The sequence below is a fragment of the Myxocyprinus asiaticus genome, chromosome 28 (genome assembly GCF_019703515.2).
Source record: "Myxocyprinus asiaticus isolate MX2 ecotype Aquarium Trade chromosome 28, UBuf_Myxa_2, whole genome shotgun sequence".
Classification (NCBI taxonomy): Eukaryota; Metazoa; Chordata; class Actinopteri; order Cypriniformes; family Catostomidae; genus Myxocyprinus; species Myxocyprinus asiaticus.
The window spans coordinates 42,633,365-42,657,913 of NC_059371.1; the positions used below are offsets into that span (position 1 = coordinate 42,633,365).

The 24,549-nt window shown below is 38.8% G+C and overlaps 2 protein-coding genes across 3 annotated transcripts in view; one reads left to right on the plus strand and one right to left on the minus strand.

Moving 5' to 3' along the window:
• The window catches only part of LOC127418621 (zinc finger protein 501-like), a 315,184-nt gene that overhangs the window by 91,028 nt on the left and 199,607 nt on the right, over positions 1 to 24,549 (plus strand). The window lies entirely within an intron of this gene.
• Positions 16,414 to 24,549, minus strand: part of LOC127418556 (zinc finger protein 271-like) — a 270,645-nt gene continuing 262,509 nt past the window's right edge. For both annotated transcript variants that reach the window (XM_051659135.1, XM_051659136.1), the window contains exon 3: positions 16,414 to 20,036. In XM_051659135.1, the coding sequence (XP_051515095.1) occupies positions 17,452 to 20,036 (2,585 nt within the window). In that variant the 3' untranslated portion in view covers positions 16,414 to 17,451. The remainder of the gene's footprint in view (positions 20,037 to 24,549) is intronic.

Here is a 24,549-nt window from a genome sequence, read left to right on the forward strand (position 1 = left end):
ATGCGTTACGAAAATGCTCACGCCAATGCACGCCTGACTTGACTCAAGATGGCGCCGAGTATGGCTGCTGCGTTGCGAGCTCCGACACAACATGGTAGTGTTTTGTTTGTTTTGTTCACAATTCTTATATTTTTTGTCTTGAATGTTGTCTGCCTTATTGTCTACGACAGACAAACACTTTTGGACATTGGTTCAGCAATTTCACACCGTAAACCGAACTTCAAATTCCTCAATGCCGACCCGCTGTTTACAAACATGCAAGCGGAGCCCTTTGTCTGGGCAGTCTGGACGTGGAAATGCAGGAGGAAAAGGGGAAACAGAGTCGGCGCTCTCATCAGAGTAAGACGCCGTGCAAATCGACCCCCGCTACCCAGTATTCTACTGGCAAATGTTCAGTCTCTGGATAACAAGCTCTGCAAGCTGAAAGCGCGGATCTCTTTCCAACGAGAGACGAAGGACTGCTGCATTATCTGCCTAACAGAAACTTGGATGTCTGCGGAGATTCCAGACTCAGCCGTTGAACCCGCGGTGTTCTCTGTGCACCGAGCGGACAGAGCGAAAGACCTCTCAGGTAAAAGCAGAGGTGGTGGTGTATGTTTTATGATCAACAAATCCTGGTGTGATCAGAGGAACGTATATTCTATCAAGTCTTTCTGCTCTCCTGATCTGGAATTTCTCATGCTTCTGTGTCGACCATTCTGGCTACCGAGGGAATTCACAGCGGTCATTATCACAGCTGTGTACATCCCGCCACAAGCCGACACAGACCAGGCAATCAAAGAACTGTATGGGAGTATAAGTGAGCAGGAAACCGCGCACCCTGAGGCCGTGTTCATTGTGACCGGGGACTTTAAAAAAGCCAGTTTCAAATCAGTCGCACCAAAATACCACCAGCACATTAGTTTCAACACACGAGGGGACCGGGTTTTGGACCATTGCTACTCTCCCTTCCGGGATGGCTACAAATCCCTCCCCCGCCCACCATTTGGCAAATCGGACCACCGCTTACAGGCAGAAACTGAAACAGGAAGCACCCACCCTCAGAACAATCCAGTGCTGGTCGGACCAATCAGACTCTACGCTACAGGACTGTTTTGATCACACGGACTGGGAGATGTTCCGGTCCACCTCTGATGACGACATCGAGCTTTACGCTGATAGCGTAATGTGTTTCATCAAAAAGTGCGTGGAGGACGTCATTCTGACCAGAACAACACGGATCTATCCGACATGGGTAAATAACGATGTTTGCGCGGCACTTAATGTGCGGACCTCCGTTTTCAATTCCGGGAATGCGGAGCATAAACAAGCCAGTTATGCCCTCCGAACAGCAAAGTGTCAGTACAGGAACAAGATTGAAGGACAGTTTAACACCACCAACTCTAGAAGCATGTGGCAGGTAATTAACATCATCACGGACTTTAAAGGGAATAAAAACTCCGCCATTAACACCGCTGCCTCTCTCCCGGATGAGCTAAATACTTTTTATGCTCGTTTTGAGGGAAATAATACCGCCCTCGCGGAGAGAGCTCTCGCAGCCGAAGCTACAGAGGTTAGTTCACTCTCCGTCTCTGTAGCAGATGTAACCCGATCCTTCCAACGGGTGAATATCCGCAAAGCCGCGGGTCCAGACGGCATTCCGGGTCGCATCATCAGAGCGTGCACGAACCAGCTGGCTGGTGTTATTACAGACATTTTCAACCTTTCCCTCTCTTTGTCTGTAGTCCCCACATGCTTTAAAACATCCCCATTGTGCCTGTTCCAAAGCACTCAAAAATAACTTGCTTAAATGACTGGCATCCTGTTGCTCTGACCCCCATCATCAGCAAATGCTTTGAGAGACTAATCAGAGATTACATCTGCTCTGTGCTGCCTCTCTCTCTAGACCCATTGCAGTTTGCTTACCGCAACAACCACTCCACTGATGATGCTATTGCATCTAAGAACACTTATGTGAGAATGCTGTTTGTAGACTACAGCTCAGCATTCAACACCATAGTGCCCTCCAAGCTAGATGAGAAACTCCAGGCTCTGGGCTTAAACAGCTCGCTGTGCAGCTGGATCCTGGACTTCCTGTCAAGCAGACACCAGGTGGTTAGAATAGGCAGCAACATCTCCTCATCACTGACCCTCAACACTGGAGCCCCACAGGGCTGTGTTCTCAGCCCACTCTTGTATTCCTTGTACACACATGACTGTGTGGCAACACATAGCTCCAATGCCATCATTAAGTTTGCTGATGACATGACGGTGGTAGGTCTGATCACTGACAATGATGAAACTTGTGTCAGGAGCACAACCTCTCCCTCAACGTCAGTAAGACAAATGAGCTTGTGGTGGACTTCAGGAGAAGAGATGGAGAACACAGTCCCATCACCATCAATGGAGCACCAGTGGAGAGAGTCAGCAGCTTCAAGTTCCTGGGTGTCCACATCACTGAGGAACTCACATGGTCCATCCACACTGAAGTCGTTGTGAAGAAGGCTCATCAGCGCCTCTTCTTCCTGAGACGGCTGAGGAAGTTTGGAATGAACCTCCACATCCTCACACGGTTCTACACCTGCACTGTAGAGAGCATCCTGACTGGCTGCATCTCCGCCTGGTACGGCAATAGCACAGCCCACAACCGCAAAGCACTGCAAAGGGTGGTGCGAACTGCCAGACACATCATCGGAGGTGAGCTTTCCTCCCTCCAGGACATATACACCAGGCGGTGTGTGAAAAAAGCTCGGAGGATCATCAGAGACTCCAGCCACCCGAGCCATGGGCTGTTCTCACTGCTACCATCAGGCAGGCGGTATCGCAGCATCAGGACCCGCACCAGCCGACTCCATGATAGCTTCTTCCCCCAAGCAATCAGACTTTTGAACTCTTGATCTCCCACGATCAAATACATCAGCACTGCACTTTATTACTCTTATATCTCACACCGGACTGTCATAAATTATATTATTATTATATTATATTCTCTCTTAACAACTTACTATCAACCGACAGCCTGAATGTCAATACAGTACAATACAACCTACTGTACATTCTATATATACTACAATATATACTTTTTTTTATTGAATAATGTGTATCTATATTGTGTGTATTGTATACTGTACAGTGTATGTTATTATTTGTATATTGTTGAGTGTAATTATGTGTATAACAGATGTTTAAATTGTGCTGTGTTAATTTGATGTTATTGTAAATTGGTATATGTCTCATCACTGTCACGACTGCTATGTTGATCGGAACTGCACCCAAGAATTTCACACACCATTGCACTTGTGTATATGGCTGTGTGACAATAAAAGTGTTTTGATTCGATTTTGATTTGAATACATTTCAAAATTCTGCCAAAATGCCCGTCTTGGTGAGGTATTCATGCAAACACAGAGAGTGATGTCTTAAGTGAACATAAACAGCAGAGAAAAAGCAGATTTGTATTAAAATGTCAGACTTATTAGTGTAAATGTAAGCTAACAGACCTGTTTCTGTCTAGTGTAGTGTGTCATTATAATAATCAAATAACCAGAACAAGAAAATGAGAAAACACACACACACTGCTCTTGACTGAGTAACTTTAGTAGCTTTAAAAAGTATTCATGTATTATAATCATACAGTAAAGACCAGTAATAGTTTTATGTTGCATTTCATTCTGAATGTTTACTTGAATACTTGATACTGCTGTTAAAATCTTTTAAAACTGCACCAATTTGTTTATTTTTTCTTTATTTGTACTATCATTTTTAATCTATTTCTATTCATTGCTGTTTTTTTTTTATTGTTATTTTATTACTGACTGTTTACTAGTCTTGAATAATTACTTAAGAACTTGAAACCACTTACAACTACTGAAATGTTGGTATTGTGATAATGTATAGCCTTTATTGTTCATGGTAAGTCTTGATGCAATAACATGATGAAAAAGTAGATCTCATTCCATAGACGTTTGAGCATCCCTGCTGTAAATGGTGGCGATGGAGGCTTTCTTTTATTTGACTACCATACTTAACAAAATAATTATCATGACAATAGCCTCCTCCCCTACCCAGTGCAGTTTACATTTCAAGTTCAAGGAAATCCACTGTTAAAAAGACTTAGTAAAGTTAAAAAAAAAGTTCAATAAATGCATGATGTTTCCAAAGTCAACGAGTGTTAAATAATCATGAATATGATTTTTGCCATAATCTAGCAGCCCTACTCTAAACACAAATCCAAGTCAACAAAGGAATGGCTTCAGAAAAAGATAAAACTTTTTTGAATGGCCCAGTCAGAGCCCAGACCTAAAACCAATTGAAAATGTGCGGAATAAATTGAAGAAGTCTGTGCACAAGAGATTAGGGATGGGGATCGTAAGGAATTTAATGATTCCGATTTCTCTTAACGATTCCGGTTCCTTAACGGTTCCAGTAACGATTCCAGTAATTCTTTAAGTACCTTTTTTTTAAAAGATCTATTTGAAAATGAGAAATGCAGTTCTTTTTGTATTTACTTCCCTCTGCAGTCTATTACCAAATGATGAGATCATTTCAGATTTCTACAGAGCAGATATAACAAATCAGAAATAAATATAATACAATTCCTGTATAAGGTGTGTTTGCAGACTTAGAGACATAATTACAATCCAGTAATAGATCTTAACTATATTTTAAATAAACAAACCTAAATCAACAAGAAATGTAATGGCATATTTCATGAATTAGTTTATTCTTTTATAAAACTCCACTTATTACAACAATCCTCATGTAGCTTTAATTATACTTTGTCATACTAGTCAGTAACTGCACTGCTTGATTTAAGTCTCATAGCTGATCATTAAATAAACAGTAACAGTTCTAGAGACAGTTTAGACTGTGTTATGTAGCCTAATGTCGTACTTCAGGCTTGTGATATTTCAACAGTTTTTATTTAATTTTGAGTTGGACATTCATAATTTGCACATCAGTATAAAGATTACTTGTATACTGGACTATAAATGGAAGCGCCATATGTTTTGGGTTGTAGATTCAAAAGAGCTGGCTCAAGATCAGGAATCAAACACACTGTTAGAGCTGTGTTTTTACGCTGTAGAGTCAGTAGAGAGCAGCGCTGCTGGAAACACTGTCAAACTATTTCAGGATGCTGTTCCAGCCACTTCGGCAGAAAACTGCATGCCGGAGTACCGTTAATGGAACCAAAATTAATGAAGATCATCCGATTCCAGTATTTTTTAAAGAATGGAACAGGTTCTAAACAAGAACTGGTTCTCGGTTCCCAGCCCTACAAGAGATCCCCTCCCAATTTGATCGATCTGGAGCTTTTTTGCAAGGAAGGGTGGGAAAAAATTGACAAATCAAAATGTGCTAAGTTGACAGACTCTGATTCAAGAAGACTGGCTGCTGTATTAAAATCAAAAAGGTGCTTCAACCAAATATTAGTTGAGGGGTGTGCACACTTATGCAACCAGGTTTTTAAGTCTTTTATTTAAATTTTTTCTCCTAAAAAGTTTCTGTTTTTTGTTCACTTGAATTTGGTTGATTGCATTTTTCAGATTAAAGGTGTAAAAAAATCTGTCATGATTGATCTTGGATTAATTTTTTACAGGCTAGTGGTCGACCGATATATCGCAGAGGTCCTTACATTTTCCTGTTTGGCCGATTTGTTTCTTGAGGGCGCCGAGAATCGCCTGCTTGCATGTGAAGCGACTGAGGCATGTAAACGACCAGTCCTGGTTAATTTTGTTGCTACATGTCATCGTGTTACTACAAAAAAAACCGGTGTGCAACACAGTCTCATTTAAATGGTCCGCATATCAGAGCCGCAACAGAAGTGTTTGAGCTCATAATGTTAAAGTGCTCGTTTCATTCTCACTCTCTCCTCAACAGATGAACTTGTAACTTTTAACTGTATTGTCTAATGATAAAAAGGCAAATATCAATAAAACTAATATCATTGTCTGCAAATATGCGCATATCTCGTTTAAACAGATGTAATACACAATCCTTACAAAACTTGAGCAGATCCAGCTTCCTGTGGAACGCTCATAAATCTTCCTCTGAAGCACATATTCTATCAGCCTCTCCTCAACAGTTCCCTGTAACTTTTACATTTCTTTTCTAATGATATATATATATATATATATATATATATATATATATATATATATATATATACACACAGTTGTGCTCAAAAGTTTGCATAGCCTGGCACTGATTTTGAAAATATGACTGATCATGCAAAAAAACGGTCTTTTATTTAAGGATAGTGATCATATGAAGCCATTTATTATCACATAGTTGTTTGGCTCCTTTTTAAATCATAATGATAACAGAAATCACCCAAATGGCCCTGATCAAAAGTTTACATACCCCTGAATGTTTGGCCTTGTTACAGAAACACAAGGTGACTTTTTAAATTGCAGTTAGTGTCTGTGTATAAATAGTCAATGAGTTTGTTAGCTCTCACATGAATGCACTGAGTAGGCTGGTACTGAGCCATGGGGACCAGAAAAGAACTGTCAAAAGACCTGCGTAACAAGGTAATGGAACTTTATAAAGATGGAAAAGGATATAAAAAGATATCCAAAGCCTTGAAAATGTCAGTCAGTACTGTTCAATCACTTATTAAGAAGTGGAAAATTCGGGGATCTCTTGATCATTTATTAAATCATACAATAGCAATGAAATGTAAACACACACACACACACACACACACACACACACACACTATATATATATATATATATATATATATATATATATATATATATATATATATATATATATATAAAATCAACATTTAAACCCCACAACCCCCCTCCCCGACCCCGCCCCCCAAAAAAACAACCCTGTGGTCAAACATAAGAAAATAAATAGAAATAAAAATCAAACCGACACACATATATACATATATAAAAAAAATACATATATTACATATATATATATATATATATATATATATATATATATATATATATATATATATATATATATATATATATATATATACAAACATAAATACATACACATATATATACACATACATACACACGCACAATAATCATACTAAATATAATATACTACTCTCTCCACACCCCACCCGAGGGTCCTCCAAAAACTCCAAATACCTGCCCTATTTCCGAATAAACTTATCCGAGCCACCCCGTCTTCCCAATGACACCTCCTCATAAGCTGCCACCTTCCCCACCTCCGTGCACCACTCCGGATATGGAGGCATCCCAGCTGACCTCCAACCCCTCAAAATAACCTGCCTGGCGATCATCACACAGGTCAGAACCCAGTTCTCTATATGGCCATCCCCCATATCGATGACCGCCCCATTGCCCAGAACACAGAGTCTGGGGCAAAACGAAACCTGAGTGCCCACCACGTTGCACACAAAATTCTGAACCTTCGACCAGAATTTCTGAATCTCGACACACCACCAGAAAACATGGGCCATGTATATGGCAAAACCATCTGGCCCCAGAGCCTTGCCAGTAGGTAGGGACTTAATTACCTCATCAAGCTCCTCCAAGGTTATCTCAGAATCAAGAGAGGTTTTTTTTTTTCCAATCGCCAGTTTAGGAAGATCTAATGGTTCCACAAAGTCTGTTTGCCATTTCTGATCATAATACAGTTTTCTGACCACTAGAGAGAGTACTTTCAATGTGTTTCTACACTCTCAAAATCTCTGTACCAGTTTTACCACTGGGTTGAGTATTTTACAATGCACTTCTTAATTAATTAACCAACTCTTACATTCACACAAAATTCTCATGTATCATGTCCTCATTCACATTATTTTATGTTGCATAACTGTTGCATAAATCTCCAATCACAAAATTAATTTTCTGGCTGTTAATAGTTAACAAGTTGACACATGCATACATCAGGTTTAACAATAATTTAGTAATTATGCTGGCATAACAACAATTGACATTATTATTCTACTAAGTTCTTATGAACATTCAATAAATTATTGCCAGCAGCCATATCACCCTGTAGCTCAAGACTGGTTGACTACTGAAGCTAAGCATGGCTGAGCCTGGTCAGTACCTTGATGGGAGACCTCCTGGGAAAACTAAGGTTGCTGCTGGAAGAGGTATTAGGGAGTCCAGCAGGGGGTGCTCACCGTGTAGGTCCTAATGCCCCAGTATAGTGATGGGGACACTATCCTGTAAAAAGGCACCGTGCTTTGGATGAGACATTAAATCAAGGTCCTGACTCCCTGTGGTCATTAAAAATCCCAGGACACTTCTTGAAAAAGAGTAGGGGTGTAGCCCCGGTGTCCTGGCCAAATTTCCCCCATTGGCCCTTATCAATCATGGCTTCCTAATGATTCCCATCCATTAATTGTCTGTATCATTCCACTCTCTCCTCTCCACCAATAGCTGGTGTGTGGTGAGTGTACTGGTGCACTATGGCAGCCGTCGCATCATCCAGGTGAATGCTGCACACTGGTGGTGGTTGAGGAGAGTCCCCTGTTCACTGTGTAAAGCGCTTTGAGTGTAGTGTCAGAAAAGTGCTATATAAATGTAACGTTCATTCATTATTATTAAAATGTTTCCCTTCTTCATCGATAAATCCATCAGTTACTAACATTATATTTTCCTTCATACATTCAATAAGCATAATAACCTTTCAAGCTTTTCCAAATATCATAATTCACATTTTGAAAATGTTTCCTTTAATTCAAAAACAATTACTACTGTAAGTAGTCCTATAGTAGTATAACAATAAGAATTACTTCTTCAAATAACATAACATAGACTTTCACCTCTTTAATATAACACATAATTATAAGTTGTACAAAACCAATAATTCCTATAATCCATTTAAGGACTTCAAGGTATTGAAAATGATCTAATAACTTGTTATTTTAAAATATACTACTCTCCAATAATTTCTTATTATACATTATCTTCAACTAATTAACAATGTTAATAAACTTAAACTTTTAACTTTATGCCTCCTTGTCTGTATGAAGTACAGTATGTGGTCTCACAATTATTATTCTTCTCCTACAAGTCTCTCAGGATGTTTGTACTCTAAACCTTTCTCAAAAAATTATTATCCAAAATAATAAACTTATTCATCCAAATCTCCCATTCTCATCACTAAATTCACCCGCTGCTTCAGTGCTGTTAGTTGCAACAGTCAGTCAGTAAGCACATTTATTTGCCATTCTGAGTGGTCTCATCAATGGTTCAATTGCAATATCAGTCTATCTGTAATTGAATCATTCTAACGCTCTTATTCTATATGTTCTAACGTCCTCCTTTTCTTGTATTCTTAACTAATCAATATCTCTCTGCTTTTGACAATACTACTTTTCAAATGTATTAATTACAATGTCACCCATTAAATCTTATAATTATAAATTTTCCCACAATTTCCTATTTTTCTACATAATTCTTAAACCTTGCCAGGGCTGTCTTTTAATATTTAGCCAATAAACTAACTAGTTTATTTTCATTTTCATTTTTCCAAATTTTACTCGAGCTTTAGCCAAATAATTTTCTTCCACATTCCTATTTTTAAACTTCTTTGATTATATGGGTACAAATTTGATTATATTTTTTCCTTATCTACACAGTCAAATTTTGCTGTAGTCTTTCTATATGCTTCCCAAACATCTTTTCTCCTAATGGTGTATAAACTCCAATTACATTGTATTTTCCATCTGCATATTTTCTCCAAAATTTCTTTATATATTTAACTCATTACAAAGTTTTCAACTTTCTAGAATATCTAGTAATTCCCTCATTTATTTTATCTAAACTATTGCATTCATTATGCCCTTTTATCCACATAAAATAATGGCATAACTTTTCATAAACTTTTTATAATGTTTCATAAAGTGTATATTTATTACTATAATATTTTCCACAATTTCTTCACAAATTTATTTTAGAATGATAAAGTCCTCGGCAGGGCCGTAGCTAGTGGGGTGAAAGGTGGTAACGATTCAAGGGGTCCAAAGGTCCAGGGGGGCCCACAACAAATTCAGTACTGTATTGTTTTAATAGGAAAGGGGTCCAGAGCAATATATAGTCAGGGGGCCCAGAATTTTCTGCTATGGCCCTGCTCATCAGTATTCTAACCAAACTCAATAACCTAAAAACTCATTAATATTTGTCAATAGTTTTGTCTTTTTAAAATTAATTTTGAATCCTTAGCAGGTTGTTTGAAAACTGTTCTCACAGTCTTAACGTCCTAACTATCATTATATCGACGATATATACTTCTATGAGTAAATATTCTAAAATATGCAACATCACGGTTTAAAATACTAAACAAGTTTATATATCCTCACATTAATCAAAACATAATGTCTATTATTTATACAAAAGATAGCCTTCCTTGACTTTCCTTCCCTAAAGGTATAGTTCAAACTCTATTTTCCAAATCTGTTTTTGAGATTTTTTTTCCTTTTCTTACTCTCTCTACAGTGTCACAGGCATTTATAAAACATAAATATATATCACAGACACTTTATGCACTGTCTATCGGGCTTTGTCACTCGATTCAAAGCTTTGTAATTAGTCACTTATTTAAAAGTTTTACAGGTTTCTGTTATTTATTGCTCCCTTAATCTGTTTTAAATTTACTGTATGACATTGCTTTAATTCAGTTACCTCTATTGATAATGTATTACTTCTTTCCGTGGTTTATGTATATTTTCTTCTATTTAGCGCTTATTTAAATCACATACTTTTTCACAATCGGTTTTAGTCAACACAAGTTTTTCTCTTCACAGCGCCTTCATTAATTCACTTTTAACTAGTTTTTAACCTCAATTAATCTACATTTTTCTTTAATTCCATATTTTTCAGATTTTGCTCTTATGGAAAGAAATTGGTACTTTTATTCACCATAGTGGCATTTAACTGATTTACAATGTATAGTCAGAACATTAATAATGGGAAAATTACTATTACAATTTGAAAAAAAATGTTCAAAGTGTCCTCATCCAAAAATCCTCCATGTGCAGCAATGACAGCTTTGCAGATCCTTGGCATTCTAGCTGTCAGTTTGTCCAGATACTCAGGTGACATTTCACCCCACACTTCCTGTAGCACTTGCCATAGATGTGTCTGTCTTGTCGGGCACTTCTCACGCACCTTACAGTCTAACTGATCCCACAAAAGCTCAATGGGGTTAAGATCCATAACACTCTTTTCCAATTATCTGTTGTCCAATGTCTGTGTTTCTTTGCCCACTCTAACCTTTTTCTTTTTGTTTTTCTGTTTCAAAAGTGGCTTTTTTTTTTCAATTCTTCCCATAAGGCCTGCACCCCTGAGTCTTTCTTTACTGTTGTACATGAAACTGGTGTTGAGCAGGTAGAATTCAATGAAGCTGTCAGCTGAGGACATGTGAGGCGTCTATTTCTCAAACTAGAGACTCTGATGTACTTATCTTCTTGTTTAGTTGTACATCTGGCCTTCCACATCTTTCTGTCCTTGTCAGAGTTAGTTGTCCTTTGTTTTTGAAGACTGCAGTGTACACCTTTGTATGAAATCTTCAGGTTTTTTTTTTTTTTTTTGGCAATTTAAAGCACTGTATAGCCTTTATTCATCAAAACAATGATTGACTGACTTGTTTCTAGAGAAAGCTGTTTCTTTTTTGCCATTTTTGACCCAAAATGACTATATATAATATATAGTGGCAACTCAAAAACAATGTTAAGCTTCATTTAACAAACCGAATAGCTTTCAACTGTGTTTGATATAATGGCATGTGATTGTCTAGTGCCAAATGAGCAATTTAGCATGATTGCTCAAGGATAAGGTGTTGGAGTGATGGCTGCTGGAAATGGGGCCTGTCTAGATTTGATCAAAAATGACTTTTTTCAAATAGTGATGGTGTTTTTTTATCTGTATTTCCCGGACTTTGCGAATTCAACGAGAGAAACGCAATCGATTCAAGGAATGTAAGAAACTCTTACATCAACGGATGATCGCTTTTGCACTGATGTTTCCGGCCAAACTGAGAATATATACTAAGGATGGCCACAAAGTATTTACGTGTCCCAAGCAAGCACTGTCCTTCATAGAAACAATGGGTGAGTAAGCCATTTGGTGTTTCTCGTGTAGCTCCAGAGTGTATTAACTTGCTGTACTTACTCTTGGCTGTCTGAGGAAGCTGGCCGCCATTTTTGTTTCTTTTTGTGTTGGTTCCACCTAGCGGCTGGAGTTTGTTTTGTGGAATAACACTCCTTCAAGAAACTTTTGCACTGACGCAAGATCACTTTTACACTGAAGTTCCCGGCCAGATTGAGAATGGATACTAAGGATGGCCACAAAATATCTACATGCCCACACAAAGGATGTCTTTTATAAAGCTGACAGACTAAGTCATGGTCGCTCAATACACTCTTGACCATCCGAGTAACTGGGACGCCTGTTTTGTTTCTATTGTGCTGGTTCTGCCTAGCAGCTGGAGTTTGCTTTGTGGAATAACACTGCTTCAGGACAGTTGTGGATGAATCTGTTCGTTCTTTGTGCTTATGCCTTCTGTTGGCTGGAGTTTGTTTTGTGGAGTATTTTTGCGGGACACTGGAATGATTACGTCATCAGCTGCACTCATAAACAGCTGGCTCACTTGTCTGTCTGAGGAAACTGAATGGCTTTATATCGGCTGGAATTTGTTTTGTAGAGGAACACACCTTCGAGACAGTTCTGTGAATGAATCTACATGTTCTTTGTTTTTATTCTGCCTATTGGCTGGGGTTTGTTTTACAAAGTATTTTCTGTTATGTAATTTTGCCTCATAAAATTTGTGCAGAAGCACCGGACTTGAGCAGTCCGATGGCAAAGTTGTCGCAGGGGCTCTCATAGGCGTATATGGACCTTTTGAGTTTAGAGGGATTGATGCCGGTTGGTGCTGTCGTGCACGGGGTTAATGTGCACGTTTTTCTGTTTGTTTGGTTCGGGGGGGTAGTTTGGGGTTTGATTGTTGCACTAATGTTGAAATGTGGTCTGTATAATCTAAACACAATTTATTTTTTCTATTATATCAAAATGTCAAATGTTAATATGAGTGGGTTATCTTTCTCCACGTAGAATGTGAATGGGTTGGGGCACCCCATAAAAAGAAGAAAGGTTATTTTTTAAGCGTAAGAAATGTGATATAGTGTTTCTTAAAAAATTTGGGAAGATATGAGGTGGGCATGTTTTCTTTAGTGCTGGCTCAAGTAAGAGCAGGGGAGTCATTACATTGATAAGTAAACATCTACACTTCAAATCTCTCAAACAGATTAAAGATAAATTATGGAGAATCATTATTGTTTTAGAAGAAATTCAGGGGCAAAGGTTGGTTTTGGCTAATAATTACGTGCCTAACGTTGATGATCAGGGCTTTTTTATTGATCTTGAAGAGATGTTGTGAGCCGCTGGCACCCCCGTGATACAATATTGGGAGGAGACTTTAATCTTTTGATGGATTCAGTCCTTGATCATAGTGAAGCAAAAGTGTGTAAGCCCCCTAAAGCAACACTGACGCTTCACAGGATGTGTAAAAATCTTGGTCTTGTAGATATTGTTTATAACAATGAATACCGGGTGATCCCCTATGGACAGGCCAATGCTCCCTCCATTTCCTGGCATATTACATCAGTCCTGAGGGCTTACAGATGGACCCAGGGAAGATCGATGCAGTACAGACATGGCCACAACCTACAACAATGAAAGACTTACAACGCTTCCTCGGATTTGCAAACTTTTACTGCAGATTTATCAGGAACTACAGTACCATCACTGCACCTCTCACTTCCCTCCTTCATACCAAACCCAAATCTCTGTCCTGGCCCCCCAAGCCTGTCGCTCCTTCCAGCTACTCAAAGAGTCTTTTACAACTGCTCCAGTCCTCCAATATCCTGACCATGAACGACCTTTCGTAGTTGAAGTGGACGCCTCCACCACCGGCGTCGGAGCTATCCTTTCTCAGTGGCAGGGGAATCCTCCCAAGCTTGCCCCATGTGCCTTCTTTTCCAGAACACTATACCCGGTGGAGCAGAATTATGACATTGGCAACCGGGAGCTTCTCACCATCAAACTGGCCCTGGGGGAGTGGCGCCACTGGCTTGAGTGTTCCTGTCATCCATTCCAAGTAATTATCACCTTCCACAACCTCGATTACCTCTGGGAGGCATGATGGCTGAACCCTCATCAGGCCAGATAGATCTTATTCTTCACACGCTTTAATTTTACCGTCACCTATCGTCCAGGGTCCAAAAACATCAAGGTGGATGCCCTTTCCCAGCTTCATTCTCTTGACACTACTACCACCACTCCAGAACCCATCCTTCATCCATCCCTCATCGTCAGTCCCATCCAGTGGACCCTGGACAAACAAATTGCTGAAGCTACCTCCACCGAAGGGGCGTCCGGAGGGATGCACTTACGTACCCACATCTCTCCGCTTACCTCGCACTGGTCACCCCTGCATCAATCAGACCTTCTCGCTCCTCCGCAATCGCTACTGGTGGCCTCATATGTCCCAGGAAGTCCAACGCTTCGTCCAAGCCTGCCCTGAGTGTGCCACGTCGAAGTCTCCTCGTCACCTTCCAGCTGGCAAACTCCTTCCGCTGCCCATACCCCATCATTCCTGGTAACACCTAGGAGTGGACTTCATAACCAATTTACCACTCTCCAGTGGTTACACCTGTGTTCTGGTGGCAGTCGATCAATTTCCCAAAGCCTGTTGATTGGTACCTCTGAAGGGCCTACCTACAGCTCTAGAGGCCGTAGAAGCACTATTCCATCATGTCTTCCGAAACTTCGGCCTCCTGGAATACATAGTGTCTGAAAGTGGTCCTCAGTTCATTTCTCAGGTCTGGAAGGCATTCTTCTCCTTCCTCGGCATGTCATTCAGCCTCTCATCTGGTTATCACCCTCAGACTAAAGGACAGACGGAACAGAAGATCCAAGAGATCAGACGCTAACTGAGGACATACTGCCATGGCCACCAGCACAGCTGGAACCGCTTCCTTTCTTGGGCCGAGTACACCCAGAGCTCGCTCTGACAACCTGCTACAGGGCTAACTCCCTTTCAATGTGTGCTCTGCTTTCAACCTCCCTTGTTCCCATGGTCCGGTGAGACATCCGAGGTCCCAACAGTTAACCACTGGTTTGAAGAGAGTAAGAGAGTCCGGGACACTGATCACATCCACCTACAGAGTGCAGTCCAGCACCAAAAGAGTCAGGCCAATGCTCTGCGCTCCTCCCAACCTCCATACCAGCCCAGGCAAAAGGTCTGGCTCTCCACAAGAGACTTCCGGCTCCGGCTACCCTGTAGAAAGTTAATTTCTCGATACATTGGTCCATTCACCATCACCAAACAGATAAATGCAGTCACATACCGGCTTCAGTTACCCTCAAACTACAGTATTACACCTGCCTTCCATGTTTCTTTACTTAAACCTCACCATCCTTCTTTGTCTGCTTCCTCCTCAGAGTAATAATTGTTATCCATACCAAACAAATTAATGCGCATACTATTAACATAAATTTTAAGGAAATATAGAAATTATTTCACTCTCTCACTTTTTATTTACACACTGAATAAAATGTTTGCATTAAAAACATCCAGTATATTACGGCTCCAAATGTTTTAAATCCATTAAAACACGGATTTAATCCACTAAGTAATAGATGTCTGTGACGTAGTAGATGAAATCCATTACATCATCGCGCTACAGTATGCAGTGAGGACCTCTTGGATTAATCAGCCCTGCTGCTTTTCAATTTAAAAATAAATTTTGTTGCATTATAAAGGAAAATCTGAAGTGACCAGACTTCTATTGCCATTGCCATTTCCTAAATGTTTCTATAATTTGGAATCTTTCTCTAATAAAGCAGAACACATTCAGACATCACTGGGAAACAAAACAGTTTAAAAGAATGAAAGTTTAAAAGAATAGTTCACCCCAAAATGAAAATTCTGTCATCATTTACCCTCATTTTGTTCCAAACCTGCATGCCTTTCTCTCTTCTGTTGAATACAAAAGACAATCTTTTTTCATTGCCACACTTACTCTCCTAGTTACACTGTTGCTCTCTGTGCTATAGCCTACCCTGTCCATCATTTCATCTCACTTATGCATCTGTCTGTTTGAAAAGCCTCATCACCAGCTGGAAGCCAAAAGTGCAGGAGTGATGGATGCTACACGGTATATTTATTAAGTTAATCAGGTCTGAGATAGCACAAAATATAATGTACCCAAATGCTACAATGTAGTTAATAACAGGGTGTAATAGGGCTACAGGCACACCTTTAGGAAAATTAGTTTTTTCTCTGGTCACAAAGTGTCTCAAAAAATAACAACAGAAGGTTGTTTTAAATAAAATTCATTAAAAAATAAATAAAAAAAGTGGCAAAGGAGCCTTTTACCCCACACCTGGGATAAAAAGCTTCCTTACTTGGGCTAATAGGCTCTCAGGGGTTGTATTGATAGTGTAGATACCAGGGCAATAGTTATAGGGCACAATTTGACAACTTAGGCAAATACTTTTGAGACAGCATGATGATTTTTTGAGTAACAAATTAAGATAATACTTAAGGATGCATAATTTCTTGTTTATTTCAATCACATTTGACATTTCATTACATCTGAAGTATTCTATAAACAAATTAATCTCCATTGTGATTGAATCAGTCAATGTGAGCCCACTTTGAACATTATTAATAAAAGAGTTGCTATGTTCTTTTTAAGCTCCTCATTCCAAATCTGGAGAAATACAGTCACCACCTCCTCTATGTCGGTGCATTAGTTTTGTAGGCTATGATAATCTATTAGCCAAAATATTTGGAAATATGTGAATGAGAAAAAGAAAGTTTCAGTAACAATGCACATACGCAATGTACAGATCATGCAATTTTGTAATTATTGAAACATACCACTTTTCAAATTTAAATAACTGTTTAAATTATAACATAAAAGGATGACACAGTCATTTTATAAGGTTAGAATAGAAAAAATTGCCCTTGTAAAGGTACAAAATCCCAATGGAAATAAAATATTGCCCCTTAATGGAAAAGTTGATTTCTGACCTTGGTTCTATCTGACCTATACAGGAATTGAGAAAAGTGACTTGGTCTTGGAAAATGTCTCTAAGCGAACAGTCGTACAGATGTAGGTACATTTGCACCAGCTTGCGAATAACTCTGCACATCAATGTGTTCATGTTGACTGATTTTGACTCACTGAACAACATAAATAAAATTACCCATCGGCATCAAGGTAGCTGGAGCTCCAGGTCACACCTACCGATGACGTGGACCAACGGCAGTAAGAAGGTGTTTAGCAGCTGTTAAAATGTTTTCCTAAAAGTTCACCCCAGCGAGCTGTTACAAACCACCGCAACGAATGCAAAAACAAAATAAAATTTTGTTCTAAATGATGTCACACCCATTCATTTTTTCATTTTGTAGGAAGTATATTGAGGCCTTAAGGGGGGAATTCCATCCTCATTTTCAGAAATGAATTTCAGGCCCTGAGTGGTAAGGTTTCTCTCCAGTATGAATTCTCTTGTGCATTTTCAGGTGATGTGACTGAGTGAAACTCTTTCCACAGTGTGAGCACTTGTATGGTTTCTCTCCTGTATGAATTCTCTCGTGTGTTTTCAGTTTTTTTGACTGAGTGAAACTTTTTCCACAGTGTGAGCACTTGTAAGGTTTCTCTCCTGTATGAATTCTCTTGTGTGTTTTCAGTGTTTCTGACCGAGTGAAACTCTTTCCACAATGTGAGCAATTGTAAGGTTTTTCTCCAGTATGAAATCTCTCGTGAGTTTTTAGTTGTTCTGACTGAGTGAAACTCTTTCCACAGTGTGAGCACTTGTATGGTTTCTCTCCTGTATGAATTCTCTCATGTGTTTTCAGTTTTTTTGACCGAGTGAAACTCTTTTCACAGTGTGAGCACTTGTATGGTTTCTCTCCAGTATGAATTCTCTCGTGTGTTTTCAGTGTTTCTGACCGAGTGAAACTCTTTCCACAATGTGAGCACTTGTAAGGTTTCTCTCCAGTATGAAATCTCTTGTGTGTTTTCAGTGTTTCTGACCGAGTGAAACTCTTTTCACAGTGTGAGCACTTGTATGGTTTCTCTCCAGTATGAATTCTCTCGTGTGTTTTCAGGTGATGTGACAGAGTGAAACTCTTTTCACAGTGTGAGCACTTGTATGGTTTCTCTCCAGTATGAATTCTCTCGTGTTTTTTCAGGTCTTGTGACAGAGTGAAACTCTTTTCACAGTGTGAGCACCTGTAAGGTTTTTCTCCAGTATGAATTATTTGGTGCCGTTGCAAGCTGCTGGCTGTAGTAAAGGTCTTCCCACATTCAAAGCACATATGAGCCGCCACACCAGTATGTATTTTCTGGTGCTCTTTCAAATAGAACAGGCGTGTAAAACTCTTTCCACAAGAAGAACACTTGTAAGTCTTCTCATTTGTGTGAGTTTTCAAATGTTGTTTTAGGTACTGTGCCAGAACAAATGTTTTACCACACTGATCACATTCAAATGACTTTTCTCCAGAGTGACAAAAGAGATGACTCTTGAGATTGGTTGCATATGCAAAACTTTTTCCACACTGATGGCACGTGTAAAGTTTTTCTCCAGTATGAAACCTCTCGTGTCTTTTCAGGATTTCTGACTGAGTGAAACTCTTTTCACAGTTTGAACACTTGTATGGTTTCTCTCCTGTATGAATTCTCTCATGTGTTTTCAGGTTTACTGACCGAGTGAAACTCTTTCCACAGTGTGAGCACTTGTAAGGCTTCTCTCCAGTATGAAATCTCTCGTGTGTTTTCAGGTGATGTGACTTAGTGAAACTCTTTCCACAGTGTGAGCACTTGTAAGGTTTCTCTCCTGTATGAATTCTCTCGTGTGTTTTCAGGTTTACTGACTTAGTGAAACTCTTTTCACAGTGTGAACACTTGTATGGTTTCTCTCCTGTATGAATTCTCTCGTGTGTTTTCAGGTGATGTGACTGAGTGAAACTCTTTTCACAGTGTGAACACTTGTATGGTTTCTCTCCAGTATGAATTCTCTCGTGCGTTTTCAGGATTTCTGACTGAGTGAAACTCTTTTCACAGTGTGAGCACTTGTAAGGTTTCTCTCCAGTATGAAATCTCTCATGAGTTTTCAGGTGATGTGACTTAGTGAAACTCTTTCCACAGTGTGAGCACTTGTATGGTTTCTCTCCAGTATGAATTCTCTCATGTGTTTTCAGGTTTACTGACTTAGTGAAACTCTTTCCACAGTGTGAGCACTTATAAGGTTTCTCTCCAGTATGAGTTCTCTCATGTGTTTTCAGGTGTTCTGACTGAGTGAAACTCTTTCCACAGTGTGAGCACTTGTAAGGTTTCTCTCCAGTATGAGTTCTCTCATGTGTTTTCAGGTGTACTGACTTAGTGAAACTCTTTCCACAGTGTGAGCACTTATAAGGTTTCTCTCCAGTATGAGTTCTCTCATGTGTTTTCTGGTCTTGTGACTGAGTGAAACTTTTTTTACAGTGTGAGCACTTGAAAGGTTTTTCTCCAGTATGAATTATTTGGTGCCGTTTCAAGATGCCAGCTGTAATAAAGGTCTTTTCACATTCAAAGCACATGTGAGCTGCCACACCAGTATGTATTTTCTGGTGCTGTTTCAAATAGAACAGGCGTGTAAAACTCTTTCCACAAGAAGAACACTTGTAAGGCTTCTCATTTGTCTGAGTTTTCAGATGTTGTTTTAGGTACTGTGCCAGAACAAATGTTTTACCACACTTGTCACATTCAAATGACTTTTCTCCAGAGTGACAAAAGAGATGACTCTTGAGATTTGTTGCATATGCAAAACTTTTTCCACACTGATAGCATGTGTAAGGTTTCTCTCCAGTATGAACTCTCATGTGTTTACTAAGATCTCTTTTATGTGTAAACCAATTTCCACATTGAGAGCAGGTGAAAGCTTTCTTGGCTGTTCTTCGAGGCTTTTTAGGTGAGAGATTGTCTTCTGTCTTTGAGCCACTTAAAGATTTTTCTCCAGTTATGAAATCATGCTGTTCCTCCTCCACTTCGTTCAGCTCTACAATAAACACAATAAGTTGACAAACATCAATTCAATAGGGACACATTTAAATAAAATAAAAAAAATGTAACCCTAATTTAATTGCAGAACATGACAAATGTCCAGAATATATTTGTAATTTTTGTTGTGCAAAAGGTTTATATTTATACAGGGTTCCTTCAGGTTTTATAAAGCTACATTTAAGACTTTTTTTAAAACCAACTACAGAAAATTTAGGAAAAAATTGAAGAGAACACAATACGCCGATATGTTCTCTAAATGTAAATGTCTAGGGAGCACATGAAAAGTCATATTTTTAGCAACACTTCAAAGTTTAAAAATGCAACTTTAAATAGATCTCCATTATTTTTTAACTTATTAGCTCCCAACCACCAGAATGTGGAAATAACTTTTACCTTCTGATCAGAAACACTGTATCAGCTATATTCCTCTACTACAGTGATTCCAACACTGGGGTATGCGTACCCCTGGGGGTATGTGAGGTGACAATGGGGGTACAAAAATAAAGTTCTGAGATTTACCGTTCTTTTAAATTCATTAGTTTAAAATATTCAAACCCAGTTCATATATCTCCTGCGGTAAAAATTGCATCACCTCATGCGTCGTGATACTTACCCGCAATGCTCGAAGTCGGCCAGCAGTGCAATGATGCGCAATTCCAGGCACAGAACCGAATGATATTCTTGCGTACCGCGGCGCATTGAGGGGGGAGTTTTCATGTTATGCAGTTATATTATATTTAGCACATCCATCTCAATTGGTAAGTCATTTATTCAATATGTGTATGATTAATATAACATGTTTAATATAAGTGAGTTGTTTTACAAAGATAATTGTATTAAATATATGTATTTTCAAAATAGCTTGTGTGAATGTTATCTATAGGTCAGAGAGGGGGTATGTGAAAGGATGTTGAATGTTTGGAGGGGTACGCCACTGTAAAAAGTTTGGGAACCACTGCTCTACTTCACTGCTGTCACTTACTGACAGATGAAGAAGCATATACCGCCACCTACTCTATAGTGTTCAATCAACATTTAGGGTTCTAATCTAAGCCGTGTGGCACTGAAATTAGGGGGAGAGGAAATGCATTATAGTTTAAGGGCGTTTCACTCCTTGCTCGTTTGGAGCCTTTGTTTTGGAACCTGGTGCGTTTTCTCCCTTGGCTCGGTTAGTTTAGGCATATATGAACATGGCAATCGCACTCGGATCTGCACCAAAACAATCGGTGGACCGATTGCAAATGAACTTGAGTGGTTCGCTTGTGGTGAGAATGCAATCCGATCCAACTGACCAACGAACCAAACAATATTCCCATAAAAACCATGAACATACCTGATGGATTTTACATCGCATTTCATTCCTGTGTAGGATAAAGTGTATTTCTTCTGACTGGAATGTGCATTCTGCATAATGCAATGCGGTGACGTTTTGCATGAGCTTGACATAAACAACACTTGAAAATGTGTTACGGTTGACATTTTTACAGGTATAACATTTTAACCGGTATATCAATGGATGCGCTAAATCCCGGAACAGTGCACAAACATTCTGACCAATAAGGGGACAGTTTGCTTACATGTTACTTTTATTGACAAAGTTTTGGTCCGTTTTGAAATGTTGCCTTGTGAAAGCGAACCGAACCAAGAAGAAAATGCAACATTGTGACAATTTTAGCTCCTGTTTCGGAACAAACCAAATGAGTTAAGATCTGAAAATGCCCTAAAAAAAAAATTAGGAATCAAAAAAATTGCATTTAGGTTTTATTTAGCATTGCCCTGAAGAAGCTATTTGACATACCAGATACTCACATACATTCCACAAGACAAAATAGTAACTGAATTTACACACATGATCCTGTGCAGAAGTTTACATTCCACTGATTCTTAATGTGGTGTGTTGATTTCTCAATGATCAATGACTTTTTGTGTAATAATTGTTCATGAGTCACTGCTTTATCCTGAGCAGTGAAGATGTCCACTTTCTTAATAAAAAAAAAAAAAAAAAAAAAAAACTACTGTACAATCATTTGGTTTCCCAGCATCTTCTGCACATTTGAGTTCTTCAGTGGCTATATGATGAGATCTAGCTTTTGACACTTAGCACAACTGAGAGACTCAAACACAACCATTACAAAAAGTGCAAACAATTACTGATGCTTAAGAAGGCAACACAAGAAGAACCAAAGAGATTAAACCTTCTGAACGGGATGATTTGTGAAAATAAGAGTAAATTACATAAACTACTAAAAACTACATACATTATATATATATATATATACACAAAATATTTTATCTGTTATTTTTGTATACATTGTGAAAGGGAGTGCAAACTTCTGCACTTAACTGTATAAGCTATGTAGTTTGTGAAAATGTATATTTTTTCACAATTTAAACACATTTTTAGCTTTTTTTAATGTACAAATTCTGTGTAGCCTGTTCTATCCGTATGATGTCATATTGCATGTGTAATTATGAAATGACTTGTCAAATCAGGTACACATTTTAACACAAAATTCACAACACTGGAACCTAAAATTCAAAACACAACACCCCCCACATCTCAACATTTAAGTGCTTGTACTGCATAAAAAGTGCAGTAGCTGTCTGAACGTGACATTGTCTGATTTACCTCAGTGCTCGTGAGGAAATGAACATTAACAGTGACAGTAAAACACCTTGCTTTCACGTGTTGCCTGAAGAAATGGATCTGCTTCTTTCACCTCGTTGTTGAAAACAAATTTTTATTGGTGCATTTCTTCTTGCACTGACTGACAGTATGACAAAGAGTGCACACGCCAAGCACATGACATAATTGCCATGGTAACCAGATATATTTCAGCTGATTTACTGAAAGACGAGAATGAAAGTATCATCAAATCAGTGTCCAACATGACAAAATTGCTTCTCTTCTCTGCAAACAATAGCACAGACAATAGCAAGAAATTGCATGAAAACAATCAGTGAGCCTACCAGACTGAAACCAGGACATAAAAAATATACTTACAAATAAATACAAATGTCACAAATAATGTAAAACACATTGAACGCATACCAAACTGAGCGCTCAAACTTTCAGCTCTTCTTCTTCTTGTGTTTTCTGGCGGTTTGCAAAACAACTTCTGGTGAATTTCCACCACCTGCTGGACTGGAGTGTTTAAAGTACCTACAGTTGAAGTTTACATACAATTGGGTTGCTGTAATTAAAACAAATTTTTTTAACCACTCCGCATATTTACTATTAGCAAACTATAGTTTAGGACATCTACTTTGTGCATGAAACGAGTCATTTTTCCAACAATTGTTTACAGACAGGTTGTTTCACTTTTAATTGACTACATCACAATTCTAGTGGGTCAGAAGTTACATACACTATGTTAACTGTGCCTTTAAGCAGCTTTGAAAATTCCAGAAAATGTTGTCAAGTCATTTTTATTTGTATAGCGCCTTTCACAACACACATCGTTTTAAAGCAGCTTTACAGAAAATCATGCATTAACAGAAAATGAAACTGTAATATCTATAGTCATCATTGTGTAGTTTGATAAAATACGATTGTGAATTGTGTTTAAAAGTAATTAAATAATAATTGTATTTATAACCCCAGTGAGCAAGCCGAAGGCAATTGTGGCAAGGAACACAAAACTCCATAAGATGTTGGTTAATGGAGAAAAATAACCTTGGGAGAAACCAGGCTCACTGTGGGGGCCAGCATGAATATAATGCCAATATTACCTATGTGCAGAGCAAGTCATGGTATAAAATTATTAAACTAGGTGTTAAGGGTCAGTGTTTAAAAGATTTTAATCCTGTATTAACTGAAGAAGTTCTCATAGATGCATTTTCCTTTGTTAGTTGGCTGATGAAGAGTTTTGCTGGCAACTACTTGATAATCTATGTATTCCATTTCAAGAGTGTAGTCCATCATTAGACCAAGGTGATGCAGGCAGAGTTTAGTTAGGTGCATCGCAGTTCAACTGGCCGGTAATTTCTGTGAGGTCTATATTAAGTCCAAGGTTCAGGCAATGGCATATGATGCCATGTCTTATGGTTGGAGATGGCATCAGTCCATCGTAATAGACTGAAATGATGTTTGGCTGGCACCGGCTGATGTCAAGCCTTTAGGCAATTAGGCAATTAGCTTCTGATAGGAGCTGATTTGGAGATGTACCTGTGGATGTATTTTAAGGCCTACCTTCAAACTCAGTGCCTCTTTACTTGACATCATGGGAAAATCAAAAGAAATCAGCAAAGACCTCAGAAACAAATTGTGGACCTCCACAAGTCCGATTTATCCTTGGGAGCAATTTCCAAATGCCTGAAGGTATCACATTCATCTGTACAAACAATAGTACGCAAGTATAAACACCATAGGAACAAGCGGCCATCATACCGTACAGGAAGGAGATGCATTCTGTCTCCTAGAGATGAACGTAGTTTGGTGCGAAAAGTGCAAATCAATCCCAGAACAACAGCAAAGGTTCTTGTAAAGGATGCTGGAGGAAACAGGT